This window comes from Bipolaris victoriae (assembly GCF_000527765.1).
Source record: "Bipolaris victoriae FI3 unplaced genomic scaffold scaffold_2, whole genome shotgun sequence".
NCBI classification, from domain to species: domain Eukaryota; kingdom Fungi; phylum Ascomycota; class Dothideomycetes; order Pleosporales; family Pleosporaceae; genus Bipolaris; species Bipolaris victoriae.
The window spans coordinates 139,030-157,752 of NW_014575390.1; the positions used below are offsets into that span (position 1 = coordinate 139,030).

General features: G+C 51.2%; 8 protein-coding genes across 8 annotated transcripts; 4 read left to right on the forward strand and 4 right to left on the reverse strand.

Moving 5' to 3' along the window:
• Positions 1-662: 662 nt before the first annotated feature.
• Positions 663-1,124, forward strand: COCVIDRAFT_11399 (hypothetical protein; the record flags this gene model as incomplete). The annotated part of the gene is made up of 3 exons (XM_014706542.1): positions 663-795; positions 882-1,017; positions 1,088-1,124. 3 exons carry the CDS (start codon positions 663-665, stop codon positions 1,122-1,124), a joined length of 306 nt encoding a protein of 101 aa, XP_014562028.1.
• Positions 1,125-1,928: 804 nt separating this feature from the next.
• On the reverse strand, positions 1,929-7,622 carry COCVIDRAFT_84848 (hypothetical protein; the record flags this gene model as incomplete). Its single annotated transcript, XM_014706633.1, has 1 exon — positions 1,929-7,622. One exon carries the CDS (start codon positions 7,620-7,622, stop codon positions 1,929-1,931), a length of 5,694 nt encoding a protein of 1,897 aa, XP_014562119.1.
• A 763-nt stretch (positions 7,623-8,385) lies between these two features.
• Positions 8,386-9,444, forward strand: COCVIDRAFT_32968 (hypothetical protein; the record flags this gene model as incomplete). The annotated part of the gene is made up of 1 exon (XM_014706634.1): positions 8,386-9,444. One exon carries the CDS (start codon positions 8,386-8,388, stop codon positions 9,442-9,444), a length of 1,059 nt encoding a protein of 352 aa, XP_014562120.1.
• Positions 9,445-9,865: 421 nt separating this feature from the next.
• Positions 9,866-10,948, reverse strand: COCVIDRAFT_84721 (hypothetical protein; the record flags this gene model as incomplete). The annotated part of the gene is made up of 1 exon (XM_014706635.1): positions 9,866-10,948. The coding sequence occupies one exon, from the start codon at positions 10,946-10,948 to the stop codon at positions 9,866-9,868; it is 1,083 nt and encodes a 360-aa protein (XP_014562121.1).
• Positions 10,949-11,815: 867 nt separating this feature from the next.
• On the reverse strand, positions 11,816-12,190 carry COCVIDRAFT_84906 (hypothetical protein; the record flags this gene model as incomplete). Its single annotated transcript, XM_014706636.1, has 4 exons — positions 11,816-11,873; positions 11,921-11,979; positions 12,027-12,096; positions 12,147-12,190. The coding sequence occupies 4 exons, from the start codon at positions 12,188-12,190 to the stop codon at positions 11,816-11,818; spliced, it is 231 nt and encodes a 76-aa protein (XP_014562122.1).
• Positions 12,191-12,800: 610 nt separating this feature from the next.
• COCVIDRAFT_32970 (hypothetical protein) lies at positions 12,801-13,430 on the reverse strand (the record flags this gene model as incomplete). Its single annotated transcript, XM_014706637.1, has 1 exon — positions 12,801-13,430. One exon carries the CDS (start codon positions 13,428-13,430, stop codon positions 12,801-12,803), a length of 630 nt encoding a protein of 209 aa, XP_014562123.1.
• Positions 13,431-14,284: 854 nt separating this feature from the next.
• Positions 14,285-14,634, forward strand: COCVIDRAFT_32971 (hypothetical protein; the record flags this gene model as incomplete). The annotated part of the gene is made up of 2 exons (XM_014706638.1): positions 14,285-14,307; positions 14,364-14,634. 2 exons carry the CDS (start codon positions 14,285-14,287, stop codon positions 14,632-14,634), a joined length of 294 nt encoding a protein of 97 aa, XP_014562124.1.
• Positions 14,635-16,815: 2,181 nt separating this feature from the next.
• On the forward strand, positions 16,816-18,634 carry COCVIDRAFT_11405 (hypothetical protein; the record flags this gene model as incomplete). The annotated part of the gene is made up of 5 exons (XM_014706543.1): positions 16,816-17,023; positions 17,089-17,342; positions 17,406-17,579; positions 17,644-17,912; positions 18,013-18,634. The coding sequence occupies 5 exons, from the start codon at positions 16,816-16,818 to the stop codon at positions 18,632-18,634; spliced, it is 1,527 nt and encodes a 508-aa protein (XP_014562029.1).
• Between the last annotated feature and the right edge of the window lie 89 nt (positions 18,635-18,723).

An 18,723-nucleotide genomic window follows, 5' to 3' on the forward strand; every position in this document is an offset into this window, starting at 1 on the left:
TCGCCTCGCTTTCACAACACGACCTTGACTACCGTCGTTTACGCCCTCCTAAAACGTTAATACTCTTGCTTTACTAAGAAGTAACACCTTAACACTATGCTCATATCGGCCGTCCTCCGGCTATTAATTATCTAGAGTTTTCTTTCTAGTTAGTGTTACTTCACCGCTACGGCAAAGGTTCAACGACTACGCGATAAGAGGTTAAATAGATACGTAGTAAGCAAGAATTCTGTCTCGTACGACGCTGTCTACTTCTGTTTAAGCCAAGAGCGTAATGTTGCTCTTATTTTAGCTAGCGCTGTAGTCTAAGTACCTTTTCTTTCTCTTTTCTCTTCTTGCTCTTTCTTACTTACTACGTGTCTATCTACCCTCTTATCGCGTGATCATTTGTACCTTTGTCCACCGCATTTATCCCTTCATAACCAAAATGAGTCCCGTCAGCACTAAAAGTACGGTGATTGTTGTATATTCTGGTAACAAGATATAATTACTGTTTATCACCTTTCTAAAAAAAAAAAGAAGACTTGCTTGTGCCCGAATCTTGATCTATACCTCGCTCACTGAAAGATAACACACACACACACACATTCTCTCTTAATAGAAGACGACTTTGCTAGTTACATACTACCTTTACTTCTTTAACACCGCCACCAATACCAACAATGATACTTTCCTTATTTTTCACTTTACTTACTACGGCTGCTACGATTCCCTTTGCTTCCGCCGCGTGTTGCCATTACATTGGAAAGGGACATTGGCTGTCGCCAATTCTCCGTCGTCACTACAGCTCTCTGTGTACGTAAATCATCTCACCTTCTATTTCTCTAATCATACCATTTTGCTACTAGTAAAAATCCAATAACAATAGTGCATGAATAAAGCTGGGGCCGAGACTCCAATGGATTGCGCAAGGCAGAACTGCTTCTCGGACTACTATCCTTCTGATGTGAATTTTATTGCTCCTAGTAATGCTGCAGCATGTGGGCCCCGCGGTGCTGAATTTCCTGCTTGTGCAAAGTAAGTATAATAGTAGCTACGTTTTACGCTAATTATGACTATTCTATTTTTTATACAATTGCCTGCTTAGCGTTAAGACTGGTTGTAAAGAGGTGAACGTGATCTAAATAGCTTCTTGGCATAATCTTGTTCTTGTTCGGAAACGACGAGAATAAATGACGCCGAAACCGGTTTTGCGAAAGTTTAAAAGTGAGGCGGAACAATGGAGGAAAAAAAACGGAGAATCACGTGAACATGTGTAGTTACGTCAGTACTTTGATCTGACTTGCAGGACAAGTTCACATGAAAGTACGGTGAGACCTAGTAGCTCCCTGCAGCTTCATTCGATTTTTTTTTCTCTTCTAAAATCGCGCACTCTTATCTTACTAGGCTGGGAGTCAAAGATGCAAGTATATCTCGCTGTGGCTATCTTATTAGATTGATGAGTATATGTGCCGAAAAAAACAATCTGGACTCTTAAAAGGAAAATAGTTGCGCAAGTGAACGTATCCGATAAAGACAAGTAGACGCAGGAACCAATTGAAAAGAAAAGAGATGCATGTGTCTAGGATTAACGAAGGAGCAGGAAAATGAGATATTTTTTGTGAAGGAACAGCAAGGAAAAAGGATTTAAAATTTATAAGTTAGTGGGATGAACGATACAAGGTAAAACGCCTGGAAAATGCATGTAGACAAAAGTTTTGACTCCAGGCTATAGCCAATTGAAGCAATGCAAAAAATAGCGAGAAAACAAGAAAACGATTCAAGCGATAGACAAGGAGCCAAGCCACGAAAAAAAAGAACTGTCCAATTAGCCAAATCCCCTCTATTGCCAAGTGGGCCACGGTCTTCCAAGTTTTTGTTTTAATTACTGCAAAAGATTGTTAGTTATCCATCTTCAAACACGAATCGAGGATAGGGAATGAAACTTACTAAATCTCCAACGGCGCAATCTGGTCGACATTATACAACCAACCTCCACCCTTCTCCTCGCTCTCCAACCAATCATACGGCCAGAGCACAATATGGCCCTGCACCAATTCAAGTACCCTCTTTGCGTCCTCCTTATCCAACATCATATCCGCGTCACCAGCGTGGAATGTCTTGTTGGAGCTCCTAGTCGTAGCACGGCGGCGCGAACGCTTGGTGTTGGAGCGATTGGGAAGATTGGAGTTTTGAGAGGGGTGGAAGGGAGGCTCATTGATGGTGACTTGGCGACCCCGCTCGCGCATCGAGTGCGATGTCTGAGGTGGGTTGTGTGTAGCAAAGTCATACGAGCTATCGGGAATGGGCGGTGGAGCAGGGAAGGTGAACGTCTTTTCTGGTGGCGCAGGGTTCATTGGAGACACAATAGCGTCGTCAGCCGGCTCTGGTGCCAGCTTCTCATTCAGTGTAGATCCAGAAGCCGTGTCGATATGGATTCCGCGGTTAGTCTGGGCTGACAGGTTTTGGGCCTGAGCTCCTTTCTCGTGGCCAGCAGCCCATTGCTCTACGCTGTGCTCAGTAGTCGAAGTTCCGTTGTCTGTCATCTTTCCATCAGAGTTGTTGGTCATCTTCTCAGTGAGCTTCTCGCCCAACGCTCCGACCTTATTTCCAACCTTGCCAGTAATACCTGTGCCAGGCGGCCCTGTAGCGGTAGGGGCGTCCTGCTGCTTATGTACTTGGCCCTTATCACCACCTTGTGCCTTGGCGAAACGTTCACCGAAAGTAGTATATTCCTGGTACTCCTTCCATGTCCGAACTTCATTGTCGGGCATGCAGCGGAAGACCTGGCGGAACAGCTTGGTGTTGTTCTCGGCAATCTGATGCCAGGTGTCGAGGAAGAAGGAATCGCTGATAGGGTCCCGCATGCAGTCTTCAGTAACGATTGGGCGTCGCATCTCGGTGAGAATTGGGTTCAGAACTGAGGAAGATCCTTGACTCCAGGTGCGTTGCAGGGCAGGTGGGCCACCAATGTCCGTGTCATCCAAAATGGGCAATGCAGGCAGCTGGCTGAGTTGCGTAAGACCAAGCTTCTGCGTGTCCATACGTGGGATCTTGGGAGGCGGGAGACCAGCATATCCAGTTCCTTCAGTCAGTGCACTGATTGCGCTGTTCCTAGTACCCGTGGTACCGCTGCGCTTTCGGGTCCTGAGAGTAGCGCTCTTCTTTGGTGTAGCCGCCAGACCTTCAGCTGCGATGTCTGTCACAAGTTTTTCGTGACCATGCTCATCGATGTACGAATCCCGACCTTGTGCAATTGTGGGTCGTAGGTGTTCTACCTCGAGCATATGGTCAGCGCCCTCGCCCCGCACATCCTTTGCGTGCGCCGTGTTGTTCTGGACACGAACATCGGTTGATGGCTTCTTGGTACTCTGTAAGTGCGGGTTCTGGTCTTGCGCCCAGTCGAAGTCGTGATTGAAGCTGTGCAGCTTTTCGGCCTTTTCGATGAGCTCATCTTGCATTCTGTAGTTGTTCTCCTCCAGCTTTTGCTCAGTGGTGCGCTGGGCTGTAGGCGAACCGGGCCCGGATGACTCAGTATGAAAACCGACACTATCGGCATCAGACATTTGACTGGCCAATTCTTCCTCAGAAATGCAGTCCACGTCGATACCCAGATGCTCTCGCTGAAGACGCATGCGAAGTGTGTGGGGAAACTTGCCGACTTTGTATGGCTTGCCACCCATATAAGAATCCAGTACTTCAGTGTCGCGAACGATGGCTGCAATCTCAGAGTCTCGTGATCCCAACATGGAACGCTCATTGATATTTGCAGATCCAATAATGGCAACTCGGTCATCGACAATCATAATCTTGGCGTGGATGTAGAGCTGCTCTGTGACGAGCATCTTGTTCGGGCCGATCTCGCCCCACGATCGCAAGGCGTAAAACTGGATGTAGTCTTCGGGCTCAATGCCCGCAGCTCTCAGGCGACCGAAGATGGAGCCTTCTCCACGGCAGATGCTATGATACTGGCAGGTCATAATGAGACGGACACTGCTACCTTCCTGCTCGTCGACAGTGTTTTGGTATCCAGGCATGAGGGGAAGCATGATGCATGCTCTCCAGTCTTCGTCGTTTGCATGAGCGCGCTTGATACGGTCGACAATGGCATCATTGATCCTGTTTTCAATCTTTGTGCCCAACACCTCACTGCTACTGATGTAGAATTGGTTTTCAATGTAGACAAAATGCTCCGAGGTAGAAATCATCTGCACGTATGCGTTCATGATGCTGTGCTCGACTTTATTGGGCGTACCCAGTGACCAAGCACATGCAGAACGAAGGATCTGCACTTCGCAAGTTCCGTCGAGTCCAAGAGCCTCGATGTCAGCTGGATTGAAGTCGGGCGGTGGTAGCAGGAAGGGTGTTGGCCTCGAGGGCTTACGTTGTCGTAGCAGATAGTTCCATCGCTGGACAAAGTGACGGGTCAAGTCACGAGCTGGCTGACCGACAATCTGCATACCAACATCGTGCCATGGCATTCTAGGGACCTTTGAGCGATCGTACATTTCCTCATATGGTTTGTCGAGCGCGAAGAAGTCCTGAACTCGGGGGTTGGAATAGTCCTTGCCCGGCCATAGTTGACAGTGGTCGGCGTCCTTGGGCGTGTCGTCAAGCTCAAAACCTGTAGGCTTGTCATCTACGACAACGTGCTGGGGCGTATCCCAACGACCAAAACACAAATCAACTCCTCCGCAAAAGGCAACGGTGTGGTCGATGACGCAGATTTTCTCGTGGTGAGACCAGAAAAAGGTATTTTGGCGGATCTGATTTGGCGAACGCTGGACAAAGATGTTGGGGTGCAGGTCAAGTAGAGAGAACTTGGAATACTCGGAGTCGATGGGGATGGCGGCACCGATGTTGCGGTACATGATGACGAAAATCTTGACACCTTCCTGCGCTTTCCGCTGTAACAGTCTGTCGAGTCTCCACTTTTGACTGATAGCGGCTGGACGGCGTAGGTAGAGTTCAGGGCTCAGCCACCAATCGTGGATGTAGATGACATCCCGGGCCATGCTGATGGCACGTGAAACATTCCACATGTAGTCGCGACCATCGACCAGCCATTGTGCATAGATCTTCTTACGCACAGGGGCAAAGCTGTCGAATCGTTGGCGTTGTGACCACACAGTATTTTGTGCCATGAAGCTGATGGACTCTTCAAACTGCTGCAGCATCCTATCGTTTCTAGCCAGCAGTTTCATCTTGCGCTCAGCATTGATAAGCTTCAATTGATGATGACCTGTTGCGGATGCCTTTGCTTCGCTCGCAATATCCCTGGCCTTCTTGTCTCGTATCCTGCCACTCTTGGATTCCAGGTTGAAGTCCGCATCCACCAAAAACACATCGTAAACATTCATCTCTTCAGGAGAGTCTACGCAGACCACGTAGCTGTGTCTCACTAGAAACCATTTTGGCCAATGGCGGTTGATCATAGAGACCTTGGTCCAGCCTTTCCTATTGTCGACACCCTTTGAGGATTTGATCATTAGGAAGCCTTCTTTTCCGTGGTAGCCGCCTTCGGCAGCCAATCGGACACCAAGGGCAGAGAGTTCGAGGAACTTGCACAGCCGATTGCTGTCAGGGCGAAAGATGAGATAGGTCATCAGTCCACGCAAATATTGTTCGAGTTTCTTCCGCTGTCGCTCGTGGTGGTTCTGTTTCGCTTGTGCTGGTTGGCCGACAGCTCCTACAAAGCTACCTTGTCTGACTACCAGTGCGCCGATGGCGCCCTGGGCTTGACTGCCGCTGACGCTGGATTGCCTACGGCCCAAGAAAGACGACTTGCCTCGCTTCTTGGAAGGTCGCTCAGTAGCGCTGGCATCGCCGTCAGGCCCACTGGCGGCGCCTCCTATGGCATTGTCCTCCTCTTCCTCCTCGCCTTCATCGTCGAGAATACCGTAACCTCGGAGGCCTCGGAGATAAGGCAATACACTCCTGGGGAAACGAGGAAGCTTTGTTCTAGGATCCTCTTTCTCCTCCTCCTCTTCCTCGCCATCTTTGGTCGTCTTGTCCTTTATCTCACGGACGCGGTTTGCAGGCCGATTTCGGAAAGCATCCTGCTTCTCTTGCACCTTGAACTTGAGATGCAAGTTGGCAAAGTCGGCGACACTCCTGTAAACGACCCACTTCATACGGGTCAGACCACTGCCGTATTCGAGCTCTATGCGCAAAGCAGTGTGGCGGTCGCCCTCCTTCTTTCCAGGGCGGTCCGTGTCGGTAATGGTGACCTTGAGTTGTTCAAGGAGGACAGGGATACGCTTGTGACCATGCTCGTCACGCTGGAACATACTGGCCAGGAAAAGGGCGGCCGGGGCACCAGCAAGCAGCTCGGCCATGAGCTCGGCCGACTTTGCATGGTCAATCTGGCGCTCTACCTTTTGTCTGTTGCCCAACAGCTTCAGACTGTTCTTGATTGACTTCCATTTCTGAGCGCTCAGACTCGAGGTGCGCTCACTGCGCATCCTCCACGGCGAAGGCTGTGTGTCGCCATGAGCGCCGCGGAAGTTTGTCAGACTTCGCAGGTGTGTTGGTCGATTCTGGTGGCCTTCTTCCTCGTTGTTGGGGTCGTGTTTCCGCAGGCCGCCGTATGAAAGCCCTCTAGCACTGTGTAGCCCGCGCGACCAAGCACTCTCTTTTGCTATGCGTGATCGGCCCTCGTCCTCGGAATAGCCCTGACGCTCATTCTCGGGTATATCATCCATTGTAGATCGGCGTAAAAAGCCCGGGCGAGAAGAGGTAGGCGTCATAGTGGGCGAGTCTCGGGAGAAAAAGAAGCCACCGCCACTCATCTGCTTTGGTGTTGTAGGAGCGGTTTGTGCACCTTCAGCTTCACCGTCAAACCAACGTCGGCTGCTCTTTCTGCGCTTCTGTCTCGGTCTTCTCGAGGCACCCTCGCCGGCACTGGATTCGCCATCGGCATCGGCCTCACTGTCATGTCCCTCGAACCGCGGTTCATCGAGTTCGGATGTGGGTGACAGCGGGCCATGGGGCGAGCCGTCATGGCCGCCAGACGAGCCAGCTCCCAAACCACTCGAACTTCGGCCATGTCCCTGAATTGGCGATGCCAGTGCCCTCAGCTTGCCCATCAACGAAGAGGCCTGTGTACTCCGCTCCCTGGCCCTACCATCACCTTCGTCAACCTCCCATGACTGTTGGCGCGAATTAGCTTGTGACGGGTCGGGCCCAAGTTGTGCGGAGCGTGCGAATTGGACGCTCTTTCGTTCTCGGGGTGCGTCAGAGAGCTCGCCCTCGGTAGGGTGTCGTGACATGGGCGCAAATGGCGGGTAGTAGGAGCTGTTGGATGCATTCGACATGTGTGACGATGGCTTGGGGGCTCGAAGGGGAGGTTCAGCGTATTCGGGGGCAACGCTGCCGCCATTTGCATTGGCTGGCGCATTGAAGGGAAACTCTGAGGGTTCTTTGGGCGATAGGGGCGAGCCGGTTGGTGCGGAGCGCATTATTCTGGGGGCGGTGTCTGATGGAGAGGGATTGTGAAGGTCTTGGGTCTCGTTCCTGGGCTGCTGCATACCAGGCGGTGACAGCATTCGACCAGTCTCTTCTGTGCTCTTTGGGCCAGACGGCGACGTCGACCGCGGGCTCCGAGCCATGGGCGAGGCGTCCGAGGTGTGTGAGCCAGGCATGGTGGTGACACGGGGAGGAAGAGGTCGCGTGAGGCGAGGGGTTTGGGGATGGCTACTCGACGGGTAGTGTGTTAAACATGCATTTTAGATCGAAACGTGTTGACTTTCACTTGATGACGCTGGCGTGGTGACGATGCTACTGCCACCAGGGAAACAAGGCAAGCCGCCTTTTGATCAACGACTGTGTAATGTGTGGATTGGTGATCAGCTCCGGCCGAGAGAAGGGTACACGCGGCGCAGAGGAGATCAGTATCAGTTCACAGGGCCCTTGCACGGTGGAGTACTTTGGAATTAATCTCCCTGCTGCTTTCCGGGTGAACGGTCGCGCTAGTGCCAGCGACCGTGGTGTCAGGGGAGGGGGCTTTGGACCGCGCCGCCTTCCTGACCGCCCGCATCACGTGACTTGTACTCGTCCTCAGCCTCCGCTTGTGAAAGCACTGCATGCATGTGCCGCATACATTGGCACGCAAATGCCTTGCACCAGTCCCGCTCTACATCTAAACTCACCACTGATGCAAACATATCACGGGACTATCGTGGGGCGCAGTCAGTCTGCCAATGGCCCGTCGGCCATGTAGTCTTGTCTTATTTGGTGATGCCTCGGCCTTGGAAGGATCGTTCTTCCGTATTCCTCATCCGTACCTGCGTCATGGCCAAACATGGCCTTCCTATTGCTTCACCTACATCTTTTATCCTGATAGCCACCCGCCCTCCTATCCTTATCCCTGTCATTCTTAATCCACCATAAATCCTTATAAATCCCATGGCCGCAACTACAAACCCCCTCCATGGGACCCCACGCTCTTCCCAGCGCCCCGTTTCCTCTCATACTTTCACCATTGCGGGCATCCTCGTCGACGTCCATGGCCTCGATGAAATACCTGCTTCAGCCTCTTCGGCCGCCTGCCTATGGCTCTTGAACCCGCGCTTGCAGACGAAAGAAACCATGGAGCCAATTGCCAACCGTGTCATCACAGAATGGAACAAGCGTATACAGGAGGGCCGCGCAGGCAAGAACCCCAAAGGCCTCATAGCCGCTGCGTTCGACCAGCGCAATCATGGCTCCCGCAAAGTCGATGAACTTCATAACCAAGCCTGGAGGGAAGGAAACGAGCGACATGCCCAAGATATGTTTGGCTGCTACCACGGCACCGCTACCGACACCTCGCAGCTCATCAACCACCTCGAGTCCTACATATTCACAGCCCCGGACGCCCCAAAGATCACACACCACTATGCTCTCGGTATCTCACTCGGCGGCCACGCAACCTGGCACTGTCTGCTAGGCGACCCACGCATCACTGCCGGCGTCGTAGGTATAGGCTGCCCAGACTACACCCGCCTCATGACCGACCGCGCACGTCTATCCAAGCGAGAGTCATACACAAGAACCACACCGCCCGGCGCTGCCTTTTTCGGATCCCCTGATTTTCCACAGGCCCTGCAGGATGCCATTGCTCAGTATGATCCAGCGGGTCTAATGCTCCCAGGCACGTTCAACCCCATAGGTGATGACAAGCAACCAGACCAAGCACAATTGGATCGCATGAAGACTATTATGAGAGAGCGACTACAGGGAAAACGTATACTGAACCTCAGTGGCAAGATTGACAAGTTGGTCCCATATGCAGCGGGCAAACCCTTTCTCAACCACTTCAAGCGCATCATTGCAGAGGATTCTAGCCTTGATATCTCATTTGAAGATGTCCTCTTCGATGGCGTTGGCCATGCATTCCCACAAGCCATGGCTGATAAGGCTGCAGACTGGCTCTGCGACACCCTGACAAAAGACGATGCTGGGCCTGTATCAAGTAAAATATAGAATTCTAGTGCAATAAAATCAACCAATATATCACATCTCCATTTTCTACACATGCACAGGTCACAAGAATATCACAAGTTCCATATAGTAAATGTTAGACGTTGAATTGCTTTTCACTTCCTGACATCATCACATCGTCCCCACCACCACCACCAACCAGTCCAGTTACACTTCCTCCTCCTCCTCATTGAACTCTGAATTCCCTATCATCCACCATGAATACCAAATCAATCTCTATCCATAACGCCAATTCCCATGACCTAACTCCCAAACCCAGAAATTAAGAAAATTTTGATCTTGATCCATGTACTGAATGTGTGTTCCTTTTCTTGAATCTCTGCATCCCACCACGTGCTCAAGTTAATGATGTGCGTACTCGTTGCCCAAAATATCTATTAGACAAACGATACGAAAGGACGCCTCAAGGACGTGAAGCCGGCGAAGGGCTCGAAGCCGCCAAGGTAGCCGAAGAAGCAGGACTAGAAGCCTGCTCCTTACCCTTGCTGTTGTTGCTGGCTCCCCGCTTCTTTGCAGGCGGAGTAGCATGACGAGCTTTGATGGTGGCAATCAAGTCTGGTACTACGACGCCAGTGGGGGGTGCGAGATTGACGCGCTTGTTGTGGTATTCGGCTTCGGCGTCGGCGGCACCAGCGAGGGCGGCTTTGTTTCGAATGTCAGCTTTGTACTTTGGGATCGATTTGAAGGCGGGGGTCGGTGGGGTAGTGAGGGAAATGTTACCTTGTTCTCGGGCCTTCATGTTGTTGAAGTATTCCTGGGACTGGTTAGGATCCTTGGGATCGGAAGAGGATACAGGGTGATCAAATACCACTGTGTTGTACAACATCTCGACCAGGACTTCATCGCCTGGGACTTTTTGCTCGCGGATAGTGGGAAGGGGTGGGGAGTACCGCATACTTTGGAGGTACTCGAGGCTTCGAGGTACCTGGGCGGTTTGAGGGGTCTGTACATCTGGATTGGCGTAAGGATTCTGGTAGGGTGGAGTGCTCGGGCGGACTGGAGTGCTCGAGTACGACTGGGCGCTCAAGTCGGGTCGCAGACGATGGACAGGGTTGGTAGGCCCGTAGATTGGTGTAGGCTCGAGGATCTCTGGAGGTGAGGTACGAGACGGAAGTGGTTTGTACGGTTTAAAAACCTGAGGTACTGGTGTCGGTTCACTGAGAGCGCCTTCATACTGGAGCGATGATCCCTCGCCGTACTCTGAGCACTCCTCCATAGTAGCTGCGGGGTTGGGAGTGAGGTTAGTCTCGGGGGGTGACTCCTCACCTTTGTTGTGTATATCCTCCTCGTCGTCGCTCCTCAGCCAATTGAACTCGTCAATCTCCCTCAAGCCATCTTCCCAGGTGGGTGTATCAGGATCATTGGCGGGATAGCTGGGCGAGAACAGTGTGTTTGCGATACGGCTATCGTAGTAGGCGCTTCGAGCAGACGGGGCCCACTCCCGATTCTGCTCGCTACTCTGCTGTTGCTGGATACGTTCAGCCATGGTGTCGATGGCGAAAACAAGCCGTTGTTTAGAAAGTGGGTGAGATGTGCTGGAAGGCAACTGACCACTCATGTTTATGTACTGTGGGGGAAACTAACATAGAGTGAAGAGTGAAGAGCCAAATATGCAAAACAATTTCCCAAATTGGCTGTTTGCAAACGGTCTCCTGGTGAGTATGTGAGGCCACAGTGCGGGTGTGAGCACAATAAGTTTCAGATATCCATGGTGACTGCAGTATTTTTCTCATTTCACCAGTCACTGTATGTCCACTTTGTTAGTCTGCATTTGATACGAGAGGATAGATTGCTGCATAGTAGAAGTGGCCAGCCGAAGACATGTACTTTCACAATGCTTGGAGTTGGCCTACAACAATTCGAATGATTCGGCGATATTGTCATGTCTCCTGTAGACAATGTGAGAACATTGTTGGCCCAGTGACCTGCTCGAATACAAACAGATTCATCTACCAATGGGGGATTCTTGCTTCTCACTATTGAAGCCAATGCTGTTAGAGCTAAAATGATGTCATGTGACTCAATTCATTCATCTTCTCCGCTCACTAGCGCACCCCTCTTTGTAGGAGCAAGCGTGACCTTCCCCATACGCAGGGTCCATTCGAGGGTTTCTTTCCTTTTGGTAGAGACATCACATTCAGGAACTTGGTGGTTGGGATCCGATAGTAGAGTGAGAAATGAGTATTGTTTCGCTGATGGGTATCGTGTAAAAGCCGCTAGCTCGCCGTCCGTCCGCCAACGCTTGTTCAGCCAGAATGAGAGGAAAATATTAGAGAATTTGGAAAGCTTCATAAAAAGAATTGATCAGGAGGAGCAAGTTCAACCGTAGATTTGGGTCATCCATGAAATGTTTTCATATAGGTATGGCGTTGCTGATGGCATTTCCCGTGTCGACAGGCATTGCGAGTACGCTATTGTAATCAGTACCAAGTTTTCCAATAGATGCGTAAAATCTTACCTCTTGCCTGCATCGGTTGCACAGCAACAGCACAGGAGCGATGCTGGCCAACAAACGATCTGAGGAGCGTAAGCGAATGGCCATAGCTAGAGGAAGTTGCACTTACAGCCATGCCCACTGTGACGACGAATCCAATCGTGGGCCCGATGATCTTGCAGTGGCACGGGTTATCTTTTCTACGATTATTCAGTAAATGCAATTTGTGGTAATTAAATCGCATACTCACGTTCCGCACTGGATACAAAGCGGGATAGGCACAAAGTCGCACATGGTGAAGGTTGGCTAGAAGAAGGTGATAGGAACAAGACTAGCGGTTACTGAACTGGGTATGTGTATGTATATCGTATGGGAAGAGAGTTCGAACAATGGAACAACGCTCAGAATGTGCAGAACAAAAGTGGGTGATGTTAGGGGAAGGCTGATGCTGCCATGATTAATGCTGCACTAGTGCCCACGTCATCTGCGTTGGGTCGCGATCGCCGGATACACGCGTCAGCCCCATGCCAAGTTCTTGCTTCAGCCTGCTGCATTCACGCACCGCCCTCTTCTCAAACATTCCTTGAATTTCCTATGTACACGACTGGGGACTCGAGCGCAGTGTAGCAAGATAGCTCTCGGATGCGCCTTGGTTTTGCGCATAATCCCGAATACTGGCCAATGCAGTCTTCCGGTGTTCCTAGACACAAGAGAAGCCAACCTTTCCTTCACCGTCGCATCCGGGCAAAAGCAGACTACGGCTTACGACCAGGAAGCGCTGTTGTGCATATATCTCGACGGGCCGGTCCATGATCTCTCGTTTATCTGTATACATTTACGGGCCGGAGGATCTCATGGGTTCTCGGCAGGCAAACACCGAAGCAAGGAATCGTGCAGCATGCCGTTAATCTTCTATTTCTTCGCGTACAAGTTCCAACTCTACCGTTCTTTGGCCTTGACGTATTTTTCCTTCTAGACCATTGTCATACTTGTCAAAACATAACTTCCACAAGCCCTGATCATCTTCATTTTCCACCGCGATGAAACCTTCCCAGTTTTCGAAAAGATATCGCTTCTCCCCATTGGAGCAAATGCGAGCACCCCATGGCCCAACCAGCCCTTCTTCAGCCTCTACGCGCAGTCCATGGCTGAAGTGGAAGACTTCGGAGTCAGTGTCTAGATATATCCAATTCAACTGCGGAGGATTATCCGAAATGGTGGAGACAATGCCATCGAAGTTTGAATTTGGGAACGGGAGGTAGTAGCCAGAGAAAGGATGAAGATGCGGTCCTTGATATGTTGACAACTGAACATATAATCGGCCCCCGGAAAGTACTACATGGCTGTCCTTGAACATTTCTTTGCGGTCTTCCGGCGTTCTTTCGGTCGCTCGGCATCGTATGTGGCATTTGTCATGCTTCCATTCTGAGCTGGGGCCGTCGCTATCTTTTCTTTCAGCTTGCTCTTGTAGCGTCAAGACAGACGACGCCGTCATAGGAATTGTTGCGACGAGGGATATGAGACCGAGAACCATTTTGAAATGCTGTATATGCAGCGGTTGATCATCTATCGAGTCTCGAGGGCAATGGGTTGGAAAGGCAAATATGCAGTCTCAAGTGCCAGCACAAAGGCCGGCACCACCGACTTCAAGAGCTGAACCATAACATGGTAAAAGCAACCGTGAACCAATCATATGCTATACGACCTGCATGCAGCTATGATGGGAATCATATGCGATCATGATGCAGATGTATATTTCCATGGATAAAGACCAATCACATCGTAGTCCACGGGTAGCTCCCGGCTCCCGCTCCACTTTTCGGCCACGATGATCGACGGGAACAACAAGAATTGCGGAAGCCAATGACGACCAAAAAGCCACCAAATGCTGATCATAAGAGCGATGCAAGCTGAGATTCTGCTTTGAGCAGCGCTTTAACCGTATTGGGAGTATACGCTGGCGACAACAGGACTAGTCTCGTGCTCTATGTACTCTGTGCATTAGAGCCTCAAAAGTGCTCGAATGGCTTACAATACCGAAACCACTCGAGCGCTCTCTCGCGCGAAGATCATGTCGCCGACTACCTGTACCGATTGTACAGCTCCTCGGAGACGAGCAAGCTTCAGCTAAGCCTATGAATTAGCTTCTATCCAGCCATGTTTATGAGTGGATGCACGCCCGCGTCAGTCGTCGGACACTACACCCTCATACTCCATCCAACTCACCAACAAACTTAAGAAGCAGTGGCGTGGACAGCCCAACTACCGCAGCGCACGAAACCAAAGCCAGAGTTTCGATTGAAGGCGCCCCCTCTATCCCCAGTCTTATCTCTTCCCACGCCCCCTCTTTCCCCCATACCACCGTCACCCCCCGTTTTCGAGCTTAAAATGGCGGATTCGACTACAAAAGAGTGCGTCTACTCACATTCCTCTCATTGTCCATACAGAAGTACTGATGCATTCTCAGTCTCACAGGCACAGTCGGCAACGCAACCGGCGGCCGCGGCCTCCCGGACGTAGGCGAAACAATGGGCTCGGTAACCAACCCGGGGAACAAGACAAAGGGAAAGAAAGGAAAGGGGAAAGGGAATGAGGATGGAGAGGATGAAGAAGGGTTTGGGCTGGATAATAATAAGGATGTCAAGGGGAGCTTGAAGATTCATATCAAATTGGATCTTGAGGCTGATATTAGAATTATTGCAAGGGTGAAGGGTGATATCGCGATTGGCATCTTGTAGTAATCCTTCTCAAACAATGTTTTTAATTTTTTTTCTTCCTCTTTTGTCTCATCGAAAATGCGAGTCGTTCCTCGAACAACGTCCTCCCATATACTGGGGGCATCTCGCACGTGAATACTTGGCCAGCGCGAACCCTGATTCAAGTACGTCTCTCGACTCTTACACGTCTCATTCAAGCACAACTCTCAACTCTTACCCCAGATTCATTATACCCCAGCTCGGGTCCTGATGTACCGAAATACCACGACAACCATCATGAGAATCCAGTTACCCATCAAAAGAAAAGATATCGCTTACTTACCACCTGTCTCCTTTACTCCCATGCCCCTTTAATAAACTCACTCTATCTACAAACTAATTACCTAGATCCTTCCATGTAATCATATTCACTATACCAAGAAAACCTGCAAACATTCACCACGCCCACGTAAAGCGTACTCCCATCGATGCAACGCCCTTTTTACCAAGAGCCTCCTCCCATCTCCCCCGGCTCCCCGGTATAACATCGGAGCCTCGGCACACTCCATCCGCAGTGGGGCCCCACAATGACATATGACCTGATTCGTGCATTCACTTCCGCATTTGTAGCTGCGTTCCCGGCAAGCGGTGCACGTGGCGAGCCTCGTGGGCTCGTATCGAGGGTCAAGCGGGTAGAGTGGTGGTGACTGTTACACTATGGTGCTGGGCGTTACTAGGTCATTTGAGTGGTTATATGTGTTTGGGGGAGGAATGGTGCAAGTGCGCGGGCCAAGCGGTTCTTTTGTAGGACTGATGTTGAAAGCGTGTTTTTTTTAATGTTGGAGGAGGGTCTGGGGATTTGGGGGGTCTGGGGTTGCTGCGTTGGTGAGTTTAGTTTATTGAGAGCCGCATGGCGAGCCGGGTGCATGTCGAAAGATGGCTATTGTGTTCATGGGAAATCACCAATAGAACGGGTGGGGGAGGATTTATAAAGTCGGAGATAGTGATTTGCTATCGGCTGGTATTGTGTACCAGGATACTGCTTGAGGCTAAATGCCTGTTCGAATGTCGTTGAGAGAACTTAGAGTGTCAAGGGTGCTGGGGGTTAAGTACCAGGATAATCCTTTTCCACGGACAGATGGACAGTCGTTTTGTAATCAATTCTGATCAAGGGCAATGAGGTATGTTGACATGTAAATCAATTACCACAGGAGACATGTAAGTCTATTGTTGGAATGCAATGCGCTGAGTGTACATCAGCTGGTTCTAGGCGTCATCTTCTTCACAGGTTTTTCCTTTGTCAAACATTGTTGTGCTCCAACTTTCACCTCGGTACTGACGTAAACTTTGGGGGTGAGCAAGGGTGCGTCATTCCGACCCTGGAAGACCCTCGTCGATGCACAAAAAGTCCCCGTGTTTGCATATTTGTACATGGAAAAGGGCCGTAACGAGATATTAGAGTTCACTACCCCAGGTGCGGCAACACGGCGGGCGACGGGCTACGGGCTATGGCTTTAACCCGCACGGTAAAGTATGTAAGTAAGACGATGATTTCCACCAACGCACTTTCAAACAGAGCCGCTTGAACGAAGAACACATCCGATGGTCAGATGCCAAGCTGGTCAGGTCCCGCCCGCGGCTCTTAACACACACCGGCGTTGGTACCGAGTCGCAGTCGCCTGCGGCTCGGTCATATGCCGACATGCTCCATTCTTGTCCCACTTTGCTCCAGGCCATTCACCGCCGACTGGCCCACGAAGCTTTTAGGCCTGTAGCGGCTACTGAGATCGGCACATCCACCCCCTCCATTGGCTTGCACCAGGTATCCGACAGGCGACCCCAGCCGACGTCATGCAGCCGGACGCTTGGTTGATACGGGGGCCCGTACCCCGCAAGACCGCTGCCATTTACCCCGGATAACCTTACATGGCGTTTTGCCATACTCCACAACGTCAACGGCGACAGGTTAATGCCAGTCCAAGGGCGTGGGCGCCTTCACTGTGGAGATCACTGCCCAACAAAGCATGCCGTTGTCCTAGTGCTTTTCGGGCTTTGATTCACCCGAGTGAATTTATAACATCTGCTGTGTCCCCCCAGGAAAAATGACCCATGTGCAACTGTCCATCGCATTGCTCACCCTCCTTTTTCGGCTTCCCGAATTGCCTAATTGAAGAAGAGAAAGAGTATCCCAGGGTTGTGCAATAGCCCTTTGCAGCGACGACAATGGCCGAAGACAAGGTCTCGGTTGAGCACAAGCGGGACGAAGATGTCGCCGAGAAGATATCGCACTCTTCCAAGTCTGGGGAGCTCGAGGCTCAGCCTACAGAGTACGATGAGGCAGAGGCTGCGCGCGTGTTACGAAAGGTCGATATAAGACTTGTGCCTATGCTGGCTTTGCTTTACCTCGTCGCTTTCATCGATCGTAGCAACAGTACGTATTGCGATTACACGCGTCATCTCCTTCACAATGTAACAAAAAACTAACACGCACCACAGTTGGTAACGCAAAGATTGCGGGTATGACAGAAGACCTCAAAATGAACGGTCAACAATACAACACGGCCGTGACCCTCTTCTTCGTACCCTACACCCTGCTCGAAGTCCCTAGCAACATCGTTCTCAAGATGATGCGCCCCAGTTACTGGATGGCGATTCTGATGGGCTCCTGGGGTCTCGTCATGACACTCATGGGTCTGACATCAAGTTACGGCGGTCTCCTTGCTGGAAGATTCTTCTTGGGCGTCACAGAGGTAGGTTTTTGAAAGAAAAAACACCACTCTCAACTACAACATACTGACTTTTTTCACCTTCAGTCCGGTTTCTTCCCAGCAGCAACATTCCTCCTCACCCTCTGGTACCGCCGCTTCGAACTCCAGCGCCGCATGGCCGTCTTCTACGTCGCTGCCTCTCTCGCCGGCGCCTTCAGCGGTCTCCTCGCCTACGGTATCGAGAAACTCGACGGACGTTCTGGACTCGCTGGATGGCAGGTAAGCAATGCGAATGCCCAACCCAACCCCCCCTTTGTTCATTTTTTTTCTAACGCAAGAACAGTGGATTTTCCTACTCGAAGGCCTCATCCCCGTCGCCCTCGCCCTCGTCATCTGGAAAATCCTCCCCGATAGCCCCGAAACCGCAAAGTTCCTCACCCAGCCCGAGCGCGACTTGCTCGTTGCCCGTCTCTCAAACGACTCTGGTTCTGGCCAAGGTCAAACTACAAACAAGGATAAAATCGGTAAAGAACAGATTCTCGCCGGTCTGAGCGATTGGAAAATCTGGGCTGCTACGCTCGTGTTTTGGGGTAACACCGTTGGTGTCTATGGGTACGTTCTCCCCTTCCCCAAAAAAGATTCCCAATCTCCCCATCTCTTCCCAGGCAATACCCTGCTGTCCTCCTCCAGATTCGCTAACCCCCCCGCACAGCTTCACCGCCACCGTCCCCTCCGTCATCCAAGGCCTAGGCTACACCTCCGCCAACGCCCAACTCCTCACAATTCCCATCTACGTCTTCGCCGCCATCCTGACCCTCATCTTCGCCTGGGCCTCGGACCTCACCCGCAAGCGCTCCCCCTACATCATCGCCGGCTACTCCATCGCCATTGCAGGCTTCATCGCCCAGCTCGCCATCCCCAAGCCAAAATACCCGGGTATAACCTACGGTTTCCTCTTCCCCGTCGCAGGCGGCCTCTACTGCCCATTCACCTGTCTCGTATCTTGGATCGGAAATTCGCTCGCGCCCTCGTCAAAGCGCGCGGTCGGTATGGCCCTGCTTATCTCCGTCGGCAACATGGGTGGTATCATGGGCAGTAATATCTACCTTGCCCGTGAGGCCCCCAAGTATCGCACGGGTTTTGCCGCCAGTTTGGCTATGTGCTGTTTGGCGATTATTATGACGTTTGTCTTGCGTTGGGCGTATTCGAGCGAGAATGCGAGGAGGGATGCGTTGATTGCGGCTGAGGGCGAGGATGCGATACGCGCGAGGTATAGTCCTGAGGAGCTGTTGTTGTTGGGCGATAAGAGTCCGTTTTACCGGTATACTTTGTAAGAAAGGTTGGCAAGATGCGGGGAGTTGGAGTGTAGAAAAGGTGGTTTATATATATATATATATGATTTTGATGACATACTACAATGGAT